Genomic DNA, 22,594 nt, shown 5'->3' on the forward strand with positions numbered 1-22,594 from the left:
TATACTCATCTTTGCTATCAACCTTTTCCATGGACTTACTGCATAATTGTTACACATAATCTTTTTTTATTCAAGTCAATCATTTTTAATTAGTATTATGTTTTTAGCTCCCTGCATGTCCTCACGTTCTGTTTGCCTAAAAGTGCGAAAGATAAGGTATTAGAGATTTTTTATCACAGCATGACTGTTAAGTAGACTCATCACACATTGCCGTTGCTGTGTTTTTAACAACATGGTAGTACTTAAACATTCTAATGAATGTCATTCCTTTCCACTTTTGGTAACATGCTCTGTTACAGCGAGAAACTATGTACTCAAGGCTTTTTCCCCTCATCAGAAGTTTTATTCTCTCTTGAACATGTTTTTATCTTTTTCCTCTATCTCCTCACATATTTCTGTAGGTAACTATTTCATTTCAAAAAAATAAGACAAGGTTTCACTTGTCACTGTATTGTCACTCTGACATGAAAAGAAGCAAGCCCATTCCTGGGTATAGCATTGCACTACCTCTGTACTGTTTACTCAGCATTCACTAAAAATTATAAAATAAGCATATAAGTAATTTGTAAATCTCTCATCAACAGACAGAATGATCTCTCTCATATGCAGTATGTAAAGAACATAGTAGAGGAATAAAAGCTTCGGTTTATACAAGGACCATTATAGGCATTTACTTATACAGCTAGAAACTTGAAAACAACTCAGATATTCTTCAGACAAATTGTATACATCCATACAATAAAATACTCATTTCAGTATAACAGGTAGGGTTTTTGCCTTGCTCACAGCCAACCTGGGTTTAATTCCTGTTACCACACATGGTACTCTACCCCCCCAGGAATGATCTCTGAGTGCAGAGCCAGAAATAATTCCTGAGCACTACTACCAGTTGTGGCTAAAAAAAAAAACCCAAACAGCAATTTTTAAATATATGTGTAATGGGACACAATAATGTAATAAAAAATTTTTAAATTAATACAGAAGAATAGAGAAAGGAATTAAAAGAACAAAGAATAACAACTAGAAAGATATTAGATTTAAATCCAGTTATATCAGTAACAACATTAAATGTTAATCATCAAAATCCATAAATCAAAGTATAATGTCACATTAAATTAATCATTTAATAGCTGTAAAAAAACTGGAAGTTAAACATGATAAAGTTTAAAAATAAGTAGGTGAAAAAGCTATATCACACAAAAGAATATGTAAGTAAATTTATTAATATCGAATCAAAACAATGGATATTACTAGAGTTCAGGAGGATATTTACATGATAATAAAGGTGACAGTTCACCAAGAAGACATGATAGTCCTAAATACATCTCTAATATTTGAAACCAATGACTAAAATATTTTTAAGATATTTTAAGATATTATTATTAAATATTAAGATATTTTTAAGGTATTTTCCAGATATTTTTATGAAGCCCAGATTACCTCATACCAAGACCAGACAGGCATATCATAAGAAAACTATAGTTCCGCGTCCTTCATAAATGTGAGGATTTTCAAGTAAATATTAGCAAATCAAACCCTATATGTAAGTGTTCGTACTGGTAATATAAGCTTTTACATGAACTTTGGATTAATTACTGTAATTCACTTCATTAACAATGTAAATACTGAAAACTAAATGATTAACCCAATGAAAGAATTTGACAGTATTCAATATCTGTTCATGATAAAACTTTTCAGCTAACTTGAAATAGAAAAGGTCTTTTTTCTCTTAATAAAAGGCATTTAAGAAAAACGTACAATTGATGTACTGCAGGCTCAAAGAACAAACACTCTGACACATAGGATCAGAGGGTCCGTTCTTACAACTTTTTTTCACTCTGTTCAGTTCAACATTGTTCTTTTAACTATAGTTTGACTAGGAAAGTAAATAAAAGATATGCAGTTTGAAGGAAATAAGTAAAATTGTTTGTCTTCACAGACAATGTAATTTTTATTAGATTATCTATAATTAGATCATCAATAATTATAATTTTCTATATAGATTATCTACACTTTTTGAAGTACTTGAAATGAGCAAGTCTACCAACGTCTCAGGATTTATGTCCATTTTTTCAAAAAACTAATTTTGCTGTGAGGGAAATAGTGCTCACAGACTGTGCCAACTTTGTGCTCAGGAATCACCCCTGGCAGTGCTCGGGGCAGTGTGATACTGGAGATGGAACCCACACCTCCAGCATGCACAGACTGTTCTTAGCCCATTGAGACATCTTTCTGACCCTTCTTATTTCTGTATATTAACAGTGAAAAAAATTGGAAATCGAAGTGTTTAAAATGTTTTTTTATAATTTTACTAATCAAGATCAACCCTGGAACACATTCAACAAAACTAGTGCTTTGGTGGAGAGGATGCTATCTCGGTTACACCCAGTGATGCTCAAGGTTCTCTCCTGGATCTGTGCTCAGGAATTACTTCTGAGCATTAGTGGGTGTGACCCAAAAAAGAAAAAAAAAAAGAAACCAATTTGTGGTGTTATAAAAAAGAGTTCTTAAGCACCCCCACCAGAAGGAAACCCATAAAAATAAAAATATATTAATTGGAAGGAAATATTTGCGGTATATTTTACAAACATTGTAAAATATATTTGCTCCATTTCCCATATCATAATTTCCATTTGATTATAACTTTTAGTTTTATCAGTGTTCATTGTTTGTAATACAACAACTTTGTTAAAAGTTTCTCAGTTGAACTGGGGAGATAGTATAGAGGGTAAGGCATTTTCCTTGCTCTCAGTTGACCTGCCTTCTATCCCCAGCATTTCATAAGATCCTCTGAGTACCCTCCCGGAGTAATTCCTGAGTGTAGAGCCAGGAGCAACCCCTGAGCATTGCTGTATATGGTCCCAAAACAACAACAACAAAACCCCCAAAAGTTTCACAGTTCAAAGGTTGGAGTGATAGTTGCAGCAGGTAGAGCACTTGCCTTGCACAGGTTTGATTCCTGGCATTCCTGGCATATAGACCCCTGAGCACAGAGCCAAGAGTAAGTCTTGAACACCACTAAGTGTGACCCCCCCCCCAAAAAAAACCAGGTTTCACAGTTGAGCTGTAATTATATTTCTCCCCTTGACAACTATTGTTTTCCCTAGAGTTAATAGCTATCTTTTGTTGTTGTTTGCTTGCTTTTCAGTTTTCTTTGTACTTAATACTGACTACAGAATGCTTGCTTAAGGGAAAATAATATACATGAAAACCTTCCAGATAATTTCCTATCTCTGGTAAGAAACCCAAATTAGAAGTCAGATTGTGGGTAGTCATTTGGAACCTGCCATATAGTTCCAAAGTTTCTGTAGGAAAAGAAAGGAGATTTTAAAAATATTTCAATTGTTTTCTTTTTTCTTTCTTTTTTTTAAATTAAATCACCATGAGATACAATTACAAAGCTTTCATGGTTCAGTTTCAGCCATACAATAATCAGTCCCTCTTCCAGTGCACATTTTCCACCTCCAGTGTCCCCAGTTTCACCCCCCATCCCAACCCACCCCCTGCCTCTATGGCAAACAATTTCCCTCATACTCTCTCTACTTTGGGGCATTATGGTTTACAATACAGATACTGAAAGGCTAGCACATTTGGTCCTTTATCTACTTTCAGTATACATCTCCCATCCTGAGCAATCCCTCCAACTATCATTGACTTAGTGATCCCTTCCCTGTTCCAGCTGCCTTCTCTCCCAGCTCATGAGGCAGGCTTCCAACTATGGAACAATATTCCTGGCACTAGTGTCTACTGTCCTTGAGTATCTCATATTATATTATTTTATATTCCACGAATGAGTGCAGTCGTTCTTTGTCCTCTCTTTCTCACTCATGTCATTTGGCATGATACTCTCCATGTCCATCCACTTATAAGCAAATTTCATGACTTCATCTTTCCTAACAGCTGTATCATATTCCATTGTGTAGGTATACAAAAGTTTCTTTAACCGGTCATCTGTTCTCGGGCACTTGGGTTGTTTTCAGATTCTGGCTATTGTGAACAGTGCTGCAATGAACATACAGGAGTGGATGTCATTTCTACTGTACATTTTTGCACCCTATGGATATATTCCCAGAAGTGGTATTTCTGGGTCCATATGGAAGCCCAATTTCTAGTTTTTGAAGGCATGTCCATATTATTTTCCAAAAAGACTGGATCAGTCAGCATTCCCACCAGCATTCCCTTTCTCCCCACGTCCTCGCCAGCAGTGGTTGTTCTTGTTCTTTTTGATGTGTGCCAGTCTCTGTGGTATGAGATGATATCTCATTGTTGTTTTCATTTGTCTCTCCCTGATGATTAACAATGTAGAGCATTTTTTCATGTGCCTTTTGTCTATTTGTATTTCTTTTCTGAGGAAGCTTCTGTTCAATTTTTCTCCCCATTTTTTGATGGGATCAATTGTTTCCAATTGGAACTTGGTCCCAGCAATTAATTACAGCAGAAGACTAATCTTTGACATGCTAATTCCTCAATTTTTAGACCTCTGTTATTCCTTCCTTATTAGAACCTCCATCCTCAACCACTTCTGTAGATTGTAACTACATATTTTTATTCCTGGACTACAGTCAGAAATGACTACACCAAACTGGAATTCTTAATATATTCCCCCCAGAAATGTTTTTGATATCTAGTAATTAGACTCTGCCATGAATGTAAATAAAACAATTAACCTATGTTATAAGCAAAATTGACTTCAAGATGGGTAGGTAGTTTAATATTGTTTTATGTGAAAATATTGCTTCTGAGTTCTTCCAGTGCAATTTGTAAATGAATTTTATAAATACCACACTTCATAATTTGACTGTGTTTTCTGCCTACTGGTGTTAAAGCTTTCCTTAGGCTAAGTGTTTTCCTGGTTAATTCAGCAGATACTTAATTAAGTCCCTACTATATGTGCAAGGATCATGCATGGTGAACCCAGGATCTAGTGGATTCCCCTGCTATGTTGTCATGTGGCCAACCCTGTTCAGTTCCTCTCACCTCATATGGTCCACTGAGTACTGCCAGGAGTGATCCCTGAGCACAGAGTCGGGAATAAGCCCTGAGCACTGCTGTGTATGTCATCTTCACCCCAAGAAAAAAGATTCCATATGAGTTTCCAAGTAAATACATGAGTATATAGTTATGTATTAGATACGCTATTTTAGGGCGATGTACTTAATTAACAATTAAGGTCAAACAAACTTTTTCTTATTTTGTGGTATTTTACTTTTAATAGGCTATAATTTCATACTAAATAATGTACAGAATGTAAATTTTGTTCTGTCACATCTTTCTGAGGAAGCTTCTTATATTTATTTATATGATTATTTGAACACTTCATTATTTGTGGTTAGGGATCAGTTGGCAGTCTTAGTGTCCTCTGTCCTCATCATTTGCTATAGGTGAATATATGGCTAAAGTTTTTCAGACAAATGGGTTTTCACCCAGGTTTTATAGCCTTTTTTCAAAATGCATGTCTTCCTCTGCTCTAATCTTTTTTCTGCTTTTTCTCCTATTCTACACTGTCCTCTAGGCAGATAGAAAGACAGTACCAGTGCTTCAAATTAGGTCACGTCAACAAACTAGGTTATACTTTTAAACCTATATAGTGCTCTACTACTCACTTATATAATTGACTGATTTCCTGCTTGGGTTTATATGCATTTATGTTGGTCTGCCTTTTGATTTAAGTATGCATGCTTCTTAGGAGGGTAGAGGCTATATAAGTTTGCGATTATTATATAGTTTGTGATTATCTCCTTAGTTTTATTATTGCATTATTACCATTTTTCAGAAATTTCTTAATGATAGAAAGTTTAATAATGATAATAAGCATTAAATAATAATGATAACCACTAAACAAAGGAAATGAACGTAAAAATAATTAAAGATGCTGTTTTTTTAAAAAAGCCAATTAGTGAAGGATCTCAGATAATTAGAGTTACTTTTCTTCTTCTCAGTCATTATGTTTATTGCTTTGTAATAGTCACTAAAACTGCAGTGATGAAAATGAACAGAATCTGTAGCTTTAGAATCAGCGTAATACCCTCTTAGGGAAACAGCAGATTTAAGTGGTATGTATGGTTAAACTATCTCTATTATTTTAGGGCATATTACAACAATATCTCACATTTAGAGAAAAGCTTTGAAGAGAAATGCTAGTAATTTTTCTATGAAAATGATCAAGCCAGCACATAATTTAAACTTTCCTGTCACATTGAGGGTGGTTGCATTCCTTAGTGCCTTCGCAGCTTTCCAGAAGGCAAATTGCTTTGAAACACATTTCCATGCGCACAGTGTGTTTCCTTTTTGCTCTGTTGCCTCAGCGCCTTAACTCTGGGGGGATTCTATTTATAATCCCTAGTGAGTGAGGTAGAATGAGGCCATTGCAGTATTACCTGGCAAACAAGCATTGAGATACTGTAAGCCTGAAGATTACCTTTTCCGTTCTTTTAATTTATGTCTCTCATTCTAAACTCCCTGTTCCTCACAGGGAGATGGTTAATAATAATAAGATGGGAAAAAGAAAACTATTTAGCTATCATTTGAAAAAGAAGAAATACGTTAGGTCGATGGCCTTGTAGAATGGAGATTGGCCTCCTTAAAGATGAAGATATATCCATGGGCGAAGAAAGAGTGGCATAACTTGTGGGGGTTGGCAGGAAAGATTAAGTTTGGAGTCACAGATGGAGGGATTTGCCTAAGAAATTCCTCTCCTGTTATAAAAGGAAAGGAAGTGAGGATGAGTAAAAGTATGGAATGATAAAAGGATTCTCAGGTGATAAATTCTATTTTCTCTGGACATTGGGAAGTATGAGAGGCAAGAGGAACCAGTTCTAATTTTGGAGAAAGTGGAAAAGGATGAGGTTGATTTTTTTTTTAGTTTATAGGTGAGATATAGCAATAATAAAAAGATATTTACCATTATAACATTTATCATGTGCCAAGCACTATTCCAAGCATATTTTTTATACTGATTCACTTAGCTCTCAGCACTGGTTTGGTGTGTTAGTACTGTTTTATCCCTTTTTATAGATGGGGAAACTGAAGTTTAGTTTTCTTTTCAGTTTAATTTTTATTAAGAACCATGATTTGTAAAGTTACTGATAGTTGCATTTTAGGCATACAATAATCCAACACCAGTCCCTCCAGCAGTGTCAACTTCTCTCTACCAGAGTTGCCAGATTCCCTCCCCGTTCCAACCCCCACTCCATCCCTACCTGTCCACTTGCCAGGCACATTACAGTGTTTCAGTGGTTGCCACTTAGATCTCATGTTTTCAGTTCTGTTGAACCTGTGTTTTTGGCATATGGCTATACTACTGACGTATAGTTTTAAAGATTTGCTTAAAGACTCTCAGATTATACTTGATGGAGCCAAGACTTGAACCCAGACAGTCTGTCTCCAGAGTATATGCTCATAGCTATCAATCAACCAGGACAAAATAGTACATTTAGCATTTTCTATTGACCATGGGTTAAAGTTAATCCCTATTTCATTATTAGTGATTTTTCAGCATCTCTGCATAGGCATAAAGGAGACACGATTTAAAAGTCTGTACATTCTTTTTTCTTTCTTTCTTTTTTTTAATTGAATTGCAGTGAGATAGACCATGACAAAGCCTTTCACGATTGGGTTGTACTCATACAATGTTCCATTCCTCCACCAGTGTACATTTCCCATCACCAGTGTCCCCAAATTCCCTCCCACCATCTCCACCCCCCCCCCACACACACACACATACAAACTGCCTGTTTCTGGCAAACACCTTTCTTCTTTCTCTCTCTTTCTCCTTTTCTGCATTATGGTTTGCAGTACAGGTACCATGAGGTCATCGTGTTTGTTCAGGGTGTTCAGGATTTTTATCCGGTGGAGTAGCTTTTTCTTTTAACTAAGTGGCAGTTTTGGAGTGTGGACATGACTCCCAGGGCTTCTAGAAGTGCAGGGAGGTGTGGGGACGTGGCTCATCCTGACCACGAGAAAACCTGGAGATTTCAGTCACAAAACCCACATACCAGAATTTTCAGCAGGTTAATATCTCGGTGAGGTCTGTCTTGAGACAATGGAGTCCAGCCAGGGGAATGGCTGCAATTTTGGGTTGTGAGAGCAAGTGTTGCCGGGGGTTCTGGGTGGGCAATGGACTATTCCACCCCCATCCCCAATCTACCCTCGTCTGTTCAGCCTTGCACAGGCCTGAGATTAACTGTGGCTTTTAATATCTTTAGAGATTTTTTTTTATTGAATCACCATGAGATATAGTTACAAACTTTCATGGTGAAATTTTAGTCATACAATGATTGAACACCCATCCCTCCACGAGTGTGCATTTTCCACCACCAGTGTTCCCAGTATCCTTCCCACCAGCCCTACCTCATCCCACCCCCTGCCTCTGCAACAGGTACCTTCCTTCTTACTCTCTCTCTGCTTTTGGGCGTTATGGTTTGCAATACAGATGCTAAGAGGCCATTATGAGTCTCTTTTCAGCATGCATCAAGATTATGAGTCTCTGAAGCAAGGCCAGTAAATGAACTTGTACAGCTGAGGCAGTGGTGGATTATGGGTGTGGCTCCCACATACCTAACTTTTGGCAGCTTAATTTCCCAAGAAACTTGGTTGTGAGTTTTTGGAGTCTGATCAGGAAACCAGAAGGCACCATCAGACTGCAAATGTACTCGCTCCACCGGTCCAGATTGACCTACTGACGGCACTGCACCCCTTTGACCCCCTTGGTGATGGCACAATGACCCCAGCAGGGACCAGGACTGGGACCACGGCTGCTACTATTTTCAGCCTTGGCCCTCTGAGTGGGCTGCAGCCACCAGCCCAGCAGAGCCTGACCAGGGAACAAACAACCCCATACTTGGTCTCCAAGTAGTTGGCGCTCAGGGTGGTTTTCCTCTATAATATGCTGTGGGCAGTGAGGGATGTTCCAGGGAAGAAATGACAGTACTCGCCCCTTGCCCAGGCCCTTTGGCGGGAACCCAGAACAGCTCCTCAACTCCAGGATCCAAGCTCCTCGGTGGTGCCAAGATAGACCCAAAGAGCCCTAGTCAGACACATTTAAACCCTGCCGCCACCTACAGCACAGAGAGCTACAAGTAGCTCCACCAGATGACAGCCACTTTACCGCCATCCTCACAAGTTCCCACTCTGGGCCAGCACTCCACAGCGGAACTAAGGCTATACATTCTATGTGTTATGATAACTAAATAACTTTAATCATGCCTATGCTTTACTATTATTTTGATGGGCTCCTGACAGTATTCCTGGTAGTGGTCTGGCTATGCAGGTAGGACCGGTCAGCGCTTAGGCACGGCCATGTAAGGCTTCTCAGGTCCAGCAGTGCTGGGGGCCACCAGAACCATATCCCCACAGTACTTTGCAGACCATGGAGTGAGTCCTGAGTACAGCTGGGTATTGCCCCCAAACAAAAAACACAAGCAATTACAACAGAAGATTATTATAAAGTATAAAAGGTAAATCAACTGAGGTCAGAGTAGAATACAGCAGGTTAGGGCTCTTGTCTTGCATGTTGCTGGCCTGGGTTCCATCCCCAATACCACATATAGACTCCTAGGCCTGCCAGAAGTGATTCCTGAGCACATAGCCAGGGTAAACCCTGAGCACAACTAAGTGTGGCCTGAAAACCAAAAAAAAAAAAAAAGAAAAAAGAAAAAGTAAAGTATCACAAGTTTGCTATGAAATAACATGAAGTATGAGCCAGAGAGATAACTCAAAGGACTAAACATGAACTAAACAGGCAGGATTCAATCCCTGGCACCACATAGTCCCCCCAAACACCAAACTGGAAGTAGACCCAAAGCTCCTCTGGGAGTGACCCAAAAACAAACAGAAGAACATAAGTTAAATTAGATAATGAATAAAAATGAGAGGCAGGGAGGCTAGAAACTCATGGTCAAATAAGATTGGCATATCCCTACATTAAGCTTATATATGATAGTAAGAATTTAAATAATGATATGCTACAGCATGGATTAAAAGCATCAAACTAGCGGGCCAGGGACATAATTCAGTGGTAGAACACTTATCTCATGGGTATGAGGCCCTGGGCTTGACCTCAGGCACAAACAAACACACAACAACAAATAAAAAACATTGTACCACTAAGGAAGTCACACACACACACAGACACGCACAGAGCACATCATACGATTCTATTTATACATGTCATCCTTGATTGTCCACTCCAGAGACCAAAGATGAGTTGTGTTTTCCTAGACTTTGGTGGTGTTGCAGGAACTCTAGAGGATGATGGCTGAGGTGAGGGCTTTTTTTTTTTTTTTCAGAAAATATTCTGAAATTGGGTGCATGATGGTTGTACAAATTGTGAATATAAAAAAAGCCTTGAAACTCTTTAAATAGGTGCATCATCTGACATATGAATATTTATGTCTCAATAAAGCTGTTTTTGCTTTTAAAAGATTTGAGATTCTCTGTCTTCCTTCTCTGTCTGTCCTCATTTACCATTGACCTCAAGATGACTCCTGTGATTGTCCGTATTGAGAGCAGGCTGTAACATCCAACACAGAATAAGCTTTCTAAAGACTTCTTTGTCAGTCAGGATTTCTTTTGAAACTCCCAACTGACTTCTTGACTTAATGGTCAGGATTATTTGCAGTGAGAGTATTACTGCTAGGCTTGCTTAGGTAATTAATTGAACTTCACCTTTTATTAAGAAGGTTTAAAAGTTTCTTTCTACTGCTTTCTGCTACATGATAACTAAACAAAAACTGAGGACAGTTGAGGACTTAAGTTTTATATTGTAGTTACATTGCTTCTGCTTCTGCTTTAAAACATTATTCTAACACTTGATAAAATAATGGAAGAAGACTTTAAGGTCAATGCAATAGGAATCAACTCTCTTGCAGTTGAAGTGAGAGATCACTCAATTCTGGACAGGACAGGTAGGGATTTCCGGGTAACAAAAAAGGTGAAGGAGTTCATGGAAGATTACTAAGAACAGGCAATATGGGTAAGAATATCTTTATAAATTCACCTAACAGGATTCTTGCTAAAGGAAACACTAGGACAGAAACCATCAAAAGTGGGACGTGAGAAAGACCTTAATTAGTTATCAAAGATCATGACACTTTGTCAATAAACTGGCTCTAGTAGGATTCTTGTTAGGACTGCAGGACTTACAAGAACAGAGAAAGCTCCGAGGCCAAGATTGAGGCCAGGTGAGAACCTTAACAGTATGGTTTGATGTTTTTCTTCATTCTTTCTTTCTCCCTTTTATCATTTAAATAAAAGCTGAAAGCTTACCATAATTCACCACATCATGGTCATTTTTCAGTCCAGTTGTGTTTTTCAGTCCAAAATATTGGTTTATAGCCTTTTCTTGTGATTGCTACATGTTTGTTATGGTGCTTAAAAGGTAAACGGAAGCAGCAATGTATTCACCAAAGGCAGATAGATGCACTTTTGTCTCCTTTTAAGCTGTGTGACTACAAGTCAGGAGGCTGAAATTCTCAGCACACTTGCATTCTCAGTACATTTTCAGATGCCTTGCATGGTATTAGAGCACTGCAGTGCTCACAGTATTGTCACGCAATGTAGTGAAGAGCCTGAAGGCACAAAGAAAGCCTGCAAGCAGGCAAGGCTTCCTTGAGTAAGTCAAGTGAAATAAGGCTTGCATTTTCCAGTACTGGCTAAGCAATACAATTTGTCTGCCAGTGAACAATTAACTTGTGAAGCATTTCTTTATGATTATGAACAAATGTAAAAGATTCCCGTCAAGGGGCCATAGCAATAGTACAGCAGGTAGGGCATTTGCCTTGCATGCAACTGACCCAGGTTTAATCCCCAGGATCCCATGTGGTCCCCTGAGCACCGCCAGAAATGGTTCCTGGGTGCAGAACCAAGAGTAACCCCTGAGCATCGCCAGGTGTGGTCCAAAAACAAACAAAAATCTGCAAGTTCAGAATTTTTCTGTTCACTTGAAAGCACAGAAGCAGTTACAGAAAGTGACTTTTCAGTGAGGGGAAAAAAGAAGTTAGAGGTGCTGGAGCAATAGCACAGTGGGTAGGGCATTTGCCTTGCATGCAGCCAACTGCGTTCAATTCCCAGCATCCCATATGGTCCCCTGAGCACTGCCAGCATCACCAGGAGTAATTCCTTAGTGCATGAGCCAGGAGTAACCCTGTGCATTGCTGGGTGTGACCCAAAAAGCAAAAAAAAAAAGCTAGAAACTCAAGTCTTTGTAGATGTGCTAGTAACAGTCCTGAAACAGGCAACTTTCCACAAAGTGATTAGGTCAAATTTGTGTAGGTCAGTGAATGTTGTATAATAGCTGCAAGGTGTCATATGAAATTTTGTAAATTGCCGCATGTGAGACAGTGTGTAAAAGTTGTGGTTGGATTATGACGTTCATACAACATCAAAATCTTTGTGCCAACAGTTGCTGGCTGATGACGATGAAAAGCTCGTAAGCTTTCATCAATTCTCCTTGTGTGTATACCATGAAACATCATACTTTCTCGAATCGGTAATTGCTGGTCATTCTCTGGTGTTTTTTGATACGCCTTGCAAGAGCTCTATTGAGCTAAAAAAGATCAAGTATATCTATGAAAACTGTGATAATGAGTCCCGCGGCTGATTTTTTTCCATTATGTAATTAAACTTTATAATATTAATTATAATCAGAAGCCTTCCTGAATCAGGATCATCAAAAGTAGAGAGCAGACAGCTTCAGCTTTGACATTTGTAATTTCTCATTGTCATGGGGAGTTGGGAGAGGGTGATATCAGTTGGAGGGTGGGGGGCATCTGGCAGAAATAGCTTTCATATGCAGAGATAGGGAACACATCCGAGTCTGGGTGCGGTGATTGTATACTAAGTCTTCAGTGGATGGTAAATAAAAGTACCTTAAAAAATACGGCATCTTGACATGTACTTTTTGAAAAGCTTATCACAGTAAATATAGCTCTTTAGGCAAACATGCAGTTTATTAAAGTGGTTCTGTTACCATGGAAACACATTCAGAATTTATAACTCCTTCTTTTGAGAGTGCTTCCTTTCTACTTTTTCAGGCACTTAAATCCAAGGCCAAAGTTCTTAACAGCCTCCAGTCTCAATTGTGTAATGAATTTCTGTTGTTTAGGAAATTCATATATATATATATATACATATATATAGGAGTTTGCAGAAATAGTTTTATGATTTTATATTTTTTGCAAGATTTTTTATATACGTGGTTTTCAATTCTGAAATACCCTTGTTTTAATTTTCTTTTTTTTTTGCTTTTTTAAGGTCACACCCGGGCAATGCACAGGGGTTACTCCTGGCTCTGCACTCAGGAGTTACTCCTGGTAGTGCTCAGGGGACCATATGCGATGCTGGGAATCGAACCCGGGTTGGCCGTGTGCAAGAAAAGCACCCTACCTGCTGTGCTATCTCTCCAGCCCTTTTAAATATTTTTTGCTAATACCAATGCTACATGTGGTCATAATTTTATGAAGAGAAACAGCTATTTCAGAATATTACAGTCTCCTAATCTTAATTCCCAGAGCAGCCAGTTTCTATTTTTAGTAGATTTTTAAGTACATATTTTTAATCCCTAAGCACCATGTATATATTATATATATGTATGTATGTATGTATGTATGTATTTTTCTTGATTTATATTATTCCTTGTGTCATACTTTAGTATCATCAATTATTTGTACTGCATACTTGAAAGGTCTTTTTTTGGGGGGTGGGGGGGTCACAGCTGGCAATGCACAGGCGTTACTCCTGGCTCGTGCACTCAGGAATTACTCCTGGCGTTGCTTGAGGGACCAGATGGGATGCTGGGAATCGAACTCGGGTTGGCTGCATGCAAGGCAAATGCCCTACCTTGTGTGGTATCATTCCAGCCCCTTGAAATATCTTTATTCTCCTTTCATACCTGATTTTTAATTTGGCTTGGTATAAATTTTTAGAAATAGATTTCTCTCTGGCAAGCTACCCGTGATGTATTCCATATGCCGAACACAGTAACAACAAAAGTCTCACGATGGAGACGTTACTGGGCCTGCTCGAGAAAATCGATGAACAATGGGAGAACAGTGACAGTGACAGATTTCTCTCAATTTTTAGTATGGATGTTAAGTATTCAATGAATTACAAGTTTAAATTTTTTTTAATTTTGTGAAATATTTTTCTCCCTTCCCTGGAAATGTACAGAATTATTTCTTTGCTCCCTATATAGATGCCATAAGCCTGTTTGTCTTTGTGAGGAGGAGGGTTGGGGAGGGATTTCTGGGAGCAAAAAGGCTAAGAGAGAAAGGCAGATATCAGCATTTATTTTCTAACATATATTTTACTTCCATTCTTTTTTTATCAGATAGCCTATTATCAGCTAGGTTTCCTCCACCTACATGGCCTCTGTTTACCTTCTCAAGAGTTCTCTGGATGAATAGGGAAATCATCTATTGTGTGAAATGGGTAGAGAGAAAACTATTTACCACTTAAATATTCTTTGGATTTTCCTTTTTAGCCAGCCCCCCATCTTCATTCAAGAGGCAGCATTCCTGAGGGTTTTTAGATGACTGCTTTGTAAATCACACTGACAGGTTTCCGTTCTGTCAACTTAGGAACTGTATTGTTGACCAATCAGTTATTAAGCATCTATCTACTTTTTTTCTTCAAAGTTTTGTTGCTGTTGATCTCTGAAATTTTGCTACCTGTGATTTGCTATCATTTAACTATTAACATTAGAAGAAGTAGAATTAAATGTGGTCTGTCTTTACATGTGCTGTTGTCTTTTCCTAAAATTTTTAAGTATCTACCATTTTGGTTTTGGATTAATTGACCACACTGGGTAGTCCAAGTGGCTCTGGGGCTATAAGAACCAATACTCGGCTTTCCCAGTACCTGGTGATGTTTTTTTGTTTGTCTGTTTTGTTTTTTTCTGGAGCAGGAATGTGGGCGAGGAATTGATTCAGAGCCTTGTACATGCTGGATATGCAATCTTTCCAGATCCTGATTTGTTTTTTTTAAGAGCTAAGGAACTTCATTCATGTTTTGATTTAACACATGTATCCACTTAAATTTTATTTTTATTTAATTTATTTTATGTTGCTTCTCACTCATAGATTCAAGTTATTAAGAAAAGTGAGCTTTCTGATCTTTCTGGATTTTCTCCTTTCTACCTTACACTTCTTTGTTTCTCCCGCTGCTCTCTCACTGCTCTCTTCTGTGTCCTTAATCTACAACCTTCTTGTCCCAGTGACAAGTTAAAACTCTTCTTTTTTTCCATCTCCTTCATTTTCCCACTTAAGAATCAATCAGTTTCATACTAGATTTTTTTCTTTTCTTTTCTTTTCTTTTTCTTTTTCTTTTTTTTTTTTTTTTTTGCTTTTTAGGTCATACCCGGTGATGTTCAGGGGTTACTCCTGGCTCTGCAGTCAGAATTATTCCTGGCATTGCTCCTATATGGGTGGACCATATAGGATGATGGGGATCGAACCCAGATTGGCCACGTGCAAGGCAAACACCCTCCCCATTGTACTATCACTCTGGCCCCTGGATTTTTTTTAATGAATATTGATAGCCTATTAAGCCAGCCTGGCTCCCTCCCTGTTGGGTTCTATGTCTGCTGGCAGCAGCGTTTCTTCTGTGGGTGACCTTAGAGGCACCTTTTTCCATGAGATATTCTTTTCTGTCCTCATGCCATCTCCAAGTCCCATTCTTAGACTTCAGATATGTATTTAGGGTGATTTTAGAAGGCGCCAGGGCACAGTGATCAAGGTCCACATTGACCAAGTCATCCCAGCTATCTGTACCAAGTTGCAGAACAAGGAGCATGTGATTGAGGCGCTCTATAGGCCAAGCTCAAGGAGATTTCTTTCTCCAAGAAAGTGGGACTCACAATGGAGTACCATGTAGCTGTGAGAAAAGACGAAGTCACGAAATTTACATACAAGTGGTACTACATGAAAAGTATCATGTTAAGCGAAATGACTCAGAAAGAAAGGGATAGACATAGAAAGATTGCATTCATCTGGGGAACATAAAGTAACAAAATAGGAAACAAACACCCAAGAATGTCCGAGATTAGTACCAGGAATTTTACTCCATGACTTGAAGGCCAACCACACATACTAGGGGAAAAGGGAGATCAGATAAAGAAGGGGACACCAAATAAAGGTGTTGGGAGGATCCTCCCAGGATGGGAGAAGCATGCTGAAAGTAGACTATAGACCAAACATGATTGCCACTCAATGTTTCTTTTGCAAACCACAATACCCAAAAGGAGAGAGAGAACAAAAGGGAATGCCCTGCCACAGAGACACGGTGGGATGGGGGGGATGGGGGGTGGGAGGGATACTGGGATCCATGGTGGTGGGAAATGGGCACTGGTGGAGGGATGGTATTTGATCATTGTATAATTGAAACCCAAGCACAAAAATGTGTAAGTCTGCAACTGTACCTCATGATGTCTCACTATTAAAAAAATTTTTTAATAAATAAATAAGAAAGTGGGGCTCCCCAAGTGCAATGTGGATGAATTTGAGGGCATGGTGATACCTGCGAAGTGGCCCTTCCCGGAAGGCTTAAGGCTCAACATCCCATTCAGTGTTTCCTGGATTAAAATTCCCGTCTTCTCTCATGAGATCATCATATTTTTCCCTTCGTTAGTGATGTTATCTAAGAAAACTTCCTATCCAATACTGGGTCTCTAAATTAATAAAGACAACTTTCCTTCATCCCTAAGCTTTAGTCCTAACTTTCTTATTCCCTTTTTTAATTTTCTACCCCCCCACAGCGGGTAGGGCGTTCGCCTTACAAGCGGCCAACATGGCCGACCCGAGTTCGATTCCTCCGCCCCTCTCGGAGAGCCCGGCAAGCTACCGAGAGTATTCGATATGCCAGACACAGTAACAACAAAAGTCTCCAATGGAGACGTTACTGGGCCCGCTCGAGCAAATCGACGATCAACGGGAGGGCCTTTACCTTTTACCTTTACCCCCAAATGCACATCTTCTGTTTTTTTTTTAAGCTCCAGTTTTTTCTTTCATTTTCTTCCACTTAATTTGATATATTGCTATTTTAAAAATTACTTTCTATACAGAAAATCCCCAATCGTTGCTTGGCTATAGCCTACTTGACTATCCACTTCCAGGTGAAACACTTTTCTTGCCTGTTTCTGTTTTTTCCATTTTTCAGTCTTTTGATTTTTGACTTGGTCTTGTTTTACTTTGCAGTCTTTTCCCTCGCTTGTCCTGCTTCTTTATGCCCTTATGTGTGAGTGTGAACAACTACTTCATCAGGTCACCAGAAAACTAAAGTAGTTAAAAGTTTATTCAAATGCTGATTTTTTTTTTCTTTTTGGGTCACACCTGGCATTGCACAGGGGCTACTCCTGGCTCATGCATTCAGGAATCACTCCTGGCAGTGCTCAGGGGACCATATGGGATGCTGGGAATCGAACCCGGGTCGGCCGCGTGCAAGGCAAACGCCCTGCCCGCTGTGCTACTGCTCCAGTCCCTCAAATGCTGATTTTTGAAAAATCTCTCTGCTTTATTTAGAGAAATTAATGTGAATTTTAATCAATATTTTATAACTTTAGGTCTAACTTTTACTATTTAGGCAGGTGCTGTCAAAGATTATATTAAGATGATGCTTCAGAACGAGTCCCTTAAATTTCTCGTTTTTGCTCACCATTTAAGCATGCTGCAAGCTTGCACAGAAGCTGTCGTAGAAAACAAGGTATGTTAACATTTTTCTGTAAATTTGGTAAACCACTGGGAGTGTCTCTTGAGCACCACGAGGTACCACCTCTCCTCCTTAAAAAACAAGGAAATGTGTTTAATGTTTCTATAACATCTATCAACCTGTCATTCTAACCCACTTATATTTCTTATGTCAACATAAAAATAAGCTATAAAATATATTAAATGAGGTGGTTACGCAGGGTTTAGCCCTAACTTTGCTATTTTCTTTGATGCCAGACCCGTTACATTAGGATAGATGGAAGTGTTCCTTCTTCAGAAAGAATACATCTGGTGAATCAATTTCAAAAGGATCCTGATACTCGTGTGGCTATCCTAAGCATTCAGGCTGCTGGTCAGGTAATAAATTTTATATCTGAATTTGATAATAAAGTATTTTTGAGATAATAATGGGACATTAATCAAGCAAAATGATAATGATTTATATCCATCACCTGCTATAATAAATCACTTCACTTAATCACTTAATCCCCGTTATTCATCGATTTATTCGAGCGGGTGCCAGTAACGTCTCCATTCATCCCGGTTGCGTGCTAGCGTAGCCCAATGGTATCTGTTCATTTTAGGAACATGTAGAGCCTCAAACCGATCATTTAGGGTCTTGACGAAGAAGTCTGACCATCTTATAGGTGGGCGTCCACGTGATCTTTTGATGTCTCGTGGAATCCAATCAGTAATGGCTCTAGTCCAGCGGTTGTCTGTAAACCTCATTACATGTCCAGCCCATCTGATTTTTGATGTCTTGGCAAATGAGACAGCGTCTCTGATTCTTGAGCGTTGACGAAGATCAGAACTCTGGATTCTATCTCTCATTTGAGTGAATCGTGATATTCCAAGCATAGTTCTTTCGATTCCTCTTTGAGAGACCCGAATAGTGTTCTCATCCTGTTTTCGTAGGGTCCAGGTCTCTGAGGCATATGTTAATGCAGGAAGAATAGTGGAATCAAAGAGATGTGCTCGTAGTTGGAGGTTCTTTGTCCTTTTAGTTATTTCTTCAATGCTCTTGAAGGCATTCCAAGCCGCTCTCTTCCTCCTGCGTAACTCAGGTGCCAGGTCATTCATCATGTTGATTTCTCGACCTAAGTATATATACTTTATATATATATAATATATATAAATATTATAAATATACTATATATAATAAATATACATTCTGTTTTGGAGAGTGCTAGAAAGTATATTTGAAAGACAAGTCAATACTTAGGACTTATCTTGGTAAATTTTCAAGGACAGAGATACTTTTTTCCCTTGCCTTATTTTCTTCCTCCCAATTTGCATAGGACCTTCTAATCCCCTTCCTATAGCACTTATTTTCCTTAGTTTTATTTCATAAGTGTATGTGAGACAGAGTGGCCTGAGGGGAAAAAAAGTCAGTTGTCATCCAAATATTTTTTAGGATTATAAAAGTTACAAGTAAATGGAAAACCCAAAATTAAGAATGACTTTCTTAAATACTCACAAACGTGCTACAAAGACAATGTCTGCCTGACAGGGTGGTTGCACAACATCCCTAGGACTCAGGGTCCTTCTGGAGTTCTGCTTTACTGTTAGCAAGCATCTCTTATCTAAAAGGGGAACTTGAGCTCTTTGGTCATATCTTATAATCTAACTGGAGAGAGGCCTGCTGCATGTCACTAGTCTGCAGTTAGTCCCAGGGCACCTGGCTGTTCTCAGAGCTTGTTCCTAACTTTGTGTTCAGGTATCACTCCTGGCAGGTTGCGGACTTTATAAGCTGGAGGGACTTCAAACCCAGGTCAACAACATGTCAGGGGAGTGCCTACCCAGGAGTAACTCTAAGTACCACTGGGTATGACCTCAAAGCTCCTTACCCTTACCCCCAAATTAATTTATTTAGATTAATTTAAAATTAACTTAATCTAAAAATTAGAAATGGAAAACTGGGAGTGTAGCTCTAGTGGTAGAACACATGACTTGCATGAGCAAAGCCCTGGGTTTGATCCCCAATATCACAAAAAATAAAACAATAAATTTTTACTTATGTTTTATTTTGGGGAGAGTTGGCACTTTTTTCATTTGTTGATTATAAAACAAGACTTAGTTAATCCATTTAATGTTGCACTATTTTATGCCATTGTATTGCAGTTGTACAGAAAATATAATTATTTTATATGTAATTGGACATAACAAAGTAAACTTCTGGGTCCTTGTTGGTAGCAAGGACTTTAATGGGAAGATTAGGGCCAGAGTCAAGATGATCTTGCTTTCATAAAATAGCAGTATAAATCACATGAATAAAGGTGCCATTGCATTCTGCATAGTTGCTATGGATACCCTGTGGTAGAAACTGTATTCTCACTTATAATGTATTTTATTAGACTTTCCAGTCTTCATCAGAGCAGAGTGAGTTTTTAAAATGTTTATATCTGTCAAGTTGACTTTTGCAGTATCGAGATTCTTTTATTTATTTTTATTTATTCATTTTTTTGGTTTGGGAGACCACATTCAGAAGTGACTAGGGTTTAAACCTGGCTCTGTGTTCAGGGATCACTCCTGGTGGTGCTTAAGGGATCTAGTAGATAGATTTCTTCCTTGCTATAGGTAGATAGTACAGGAGGTACAACCCTACCTGCTATATTATCTCTCCAGCCATTAAAATACTTTTTAAATGCATTATTTGTACTTCACCTGCTATTTTGCAAATAAGCAAGTTTCATTTGCCTTTTATGAATTAAGTTTTCTTTGTTTGACTTAAATGTAAAACTTATTTTTTCAGTCCTTCAGTGTCCTCCTGTCCATTTAACATATTCAAAAATTATATATAGCTTTATATAATATTATCAGTCTATATGCATCTAAATTTTCTTGCTTTATTTTAATTAGGGTTTGACATTTACTGCTGCAACTCATGTTGTTTTTGCCGAGTTGTACTGGGACCCTGGACATATAAGACAAGCTGAGGACCGTGCTCATCGAATTGGACAGTGCAGTTCTGTGAATATTCACTACCTGATTGCAAATGGTACTTTAGACACCCTTATGTGGGGAATGTTGAATCGCAAGGTAAAGTTTGAATTTAAGCCAAATTACTGTTACTCATTGTGATTGTAACTGACATGAACTAAAAAGTTGAGTCTTAAGCAGAGGTTACTTCTAAGGTATTGAGTTAATAGAGATCAAGTTCCCCAAATGCTCCAATTGGTAGTACTCTACCTGCTATTCTCTATAAGAAAAGAGAGGAGTGAATTTACATACATTCTTGTTTGGTTCTTAGCCTTTTCTCCATTTCAAAGACTAGATAAGAAGGGTTGAGAGTAAGGGGTGTCTAGTTGTCAAGAATCCTAAGTTCTTTAGGGGGTATGGTGCCACCAACAGGTCAGTCTGTACCTGTGAGGTGAGTGCATCAGAAGCCTGATGGCACCTTCAGACTTCCAGATACCCCAAAATTGCTGCTGTGCCTTCGGCCAGACCCCACAAACTTGGAGCAAAGTTTACCAAGAAAGTAAACAGCCAAAAGTTAGGTATGTGGGAGACATACCCACAAACTACCTCTGACTCAGCTATATAATTGGAAGCATGGCCTCTATAGTTTCTGATCAAACTGCTTAACGGCCTTGATCCCAGAGACTCAGAAACAAATCTCGAAATCCAAAAGCTTTTGGCAGAAATGTGTCTTGTTCCTGCAGTAGGTTACTGGCGCCAGGCCACCCCAGGTGGGAATAGGTTTTCGTGCCTTGGTCTGTTCGCCCTGGCGGCCCGGTGGCCGTCATCCTCCAGAGGCCACTGGACAGTCAGGTTTGGGCCCACAGTGACAAGACACGTGGAGCCTCACGGGATGGGGGTGGAGCCGGCCCTTTCCTCCCCACCCCAACGAGACCCCAAGTCACTGCCCACAAACGGCCTCTCTGGCTCCTGATCAAGCAGCTTAACCGCCATGATCCCAGAGACTCTGAAACAAATCTCGGAACCCAGTGGCTTTGGGCAGAAATGCATCCAAACCCGCAGTAGGTTACTGTCACCAGGCCACCCCAGGGGGGAAAGGGTGCTGTCCCTCTGCCTGCTCCCCCTAGGTGTCTCGGTGGCTACCATCCTCCAGAGGCCATTGAACTGTCAGGTTTGGGCCCTGAGTGACAAGACACATGGGGATTCACAGGATAGGGATGGAGCCGGCCCTTTCCTCCCTATCCCAAGGAGACCCCCAAGTCGCCACCCATGAACAGCCTGTCTGGCTCCTGATCAAGCTGGTTAATGGCCATGATCTCAGAGACTCAGGAACAAATCTCAGAACCCAGCAGGTTTTGACAGAAAACCCTCCAGATTTAAGTGTTAAAATTTCAGAATTTCAAAATCGTGCGGCCACTACTGCAGCCACACGACATCATATGTTATTATTAACCAGCAATAGAAAACAAATTGTCTACTGTTTCCTTTTCAGCAGATCTGAGTTTTGGGGTAAAATCCCAAATAATAATGGTGGGTCTGGTGTCAAAATATTGAATGTAATCAAAGTAGAGAGAGAGTAATGTGGAAGTCATCTGCCCCACAGATTGGGGGAGGGTGTGGGATGGGGGTGTACTGGGGTTTTGGGGGGTGGAGAATGGGCACTGGTGAAGGGACGGGTGTTTCATCGTATGACCAAGACTTAGACCCAAAATCTTTGTAACTGCTCTCACGGTGATTCAATAAATAAAAAAAAAAGGTAAAGGCCCTCCCGTTGATCGTCGATTTGCTCGAGCGGGCCCAGTAACGTCTCCATTGGAGACTTTGTTGTTACTGTGTCTGGCATATCGAATACTCTCGGTAGCTTGCCGGGCTCTCCGAGAGGGGCAGAGGAATCGAACTCGGGTCGGTCATGTTGGTCGCTTGTAGGGCGAACGCCCTACCCGCTGTGCTATCGCTCCAGCAATAATAAATAAAAT

The 22,594-nt window shown here is 39.3% G+C and overlaps 1 protein-coding gene across 1 annotated transcript in view; it reads left to right on the forward strand.

Annotated features, from left to right (window-relative positions):
• Positions 1-22,594, forward strand: part of ZRANB3 (zinc finger RANBP2-type containing 3) — a 201,156-nt gene that overhangs the window by 121,981 nt on the left and 56,581 nt on the right. The window contains exons 9-11 of the mRNA XM_056117723.1: positions 17,575-17,694; positions 17,937-18,056; positions 20,559-20,738. Coding sequence (XP_055973698.1) covers positions 17,575-17,694; positions 17,937-18,056; positions 20,559-20,738 — 420 coding nt within the window. The remainder of the gene's footprint in view (positions 1-17,574; positions 17,695-17,936; positions 18,057-20,558; positions 20,739-22,594) is intronic.

This window comes from Sorex fumeus, unplaced genomic scaffold (assembly GCF_029834395.1).
Source record: "Sorex fumeus unplaced genomic scaffold, SorFum_2.1 ptg000035l, whole genome shotgun sequence".
Lineage (NCBI taxonomy): Eukaryota > Metazoa > Chordata > Mammalia > Eulipotyphla > Soricidae > Sorex > Sorex fumeus.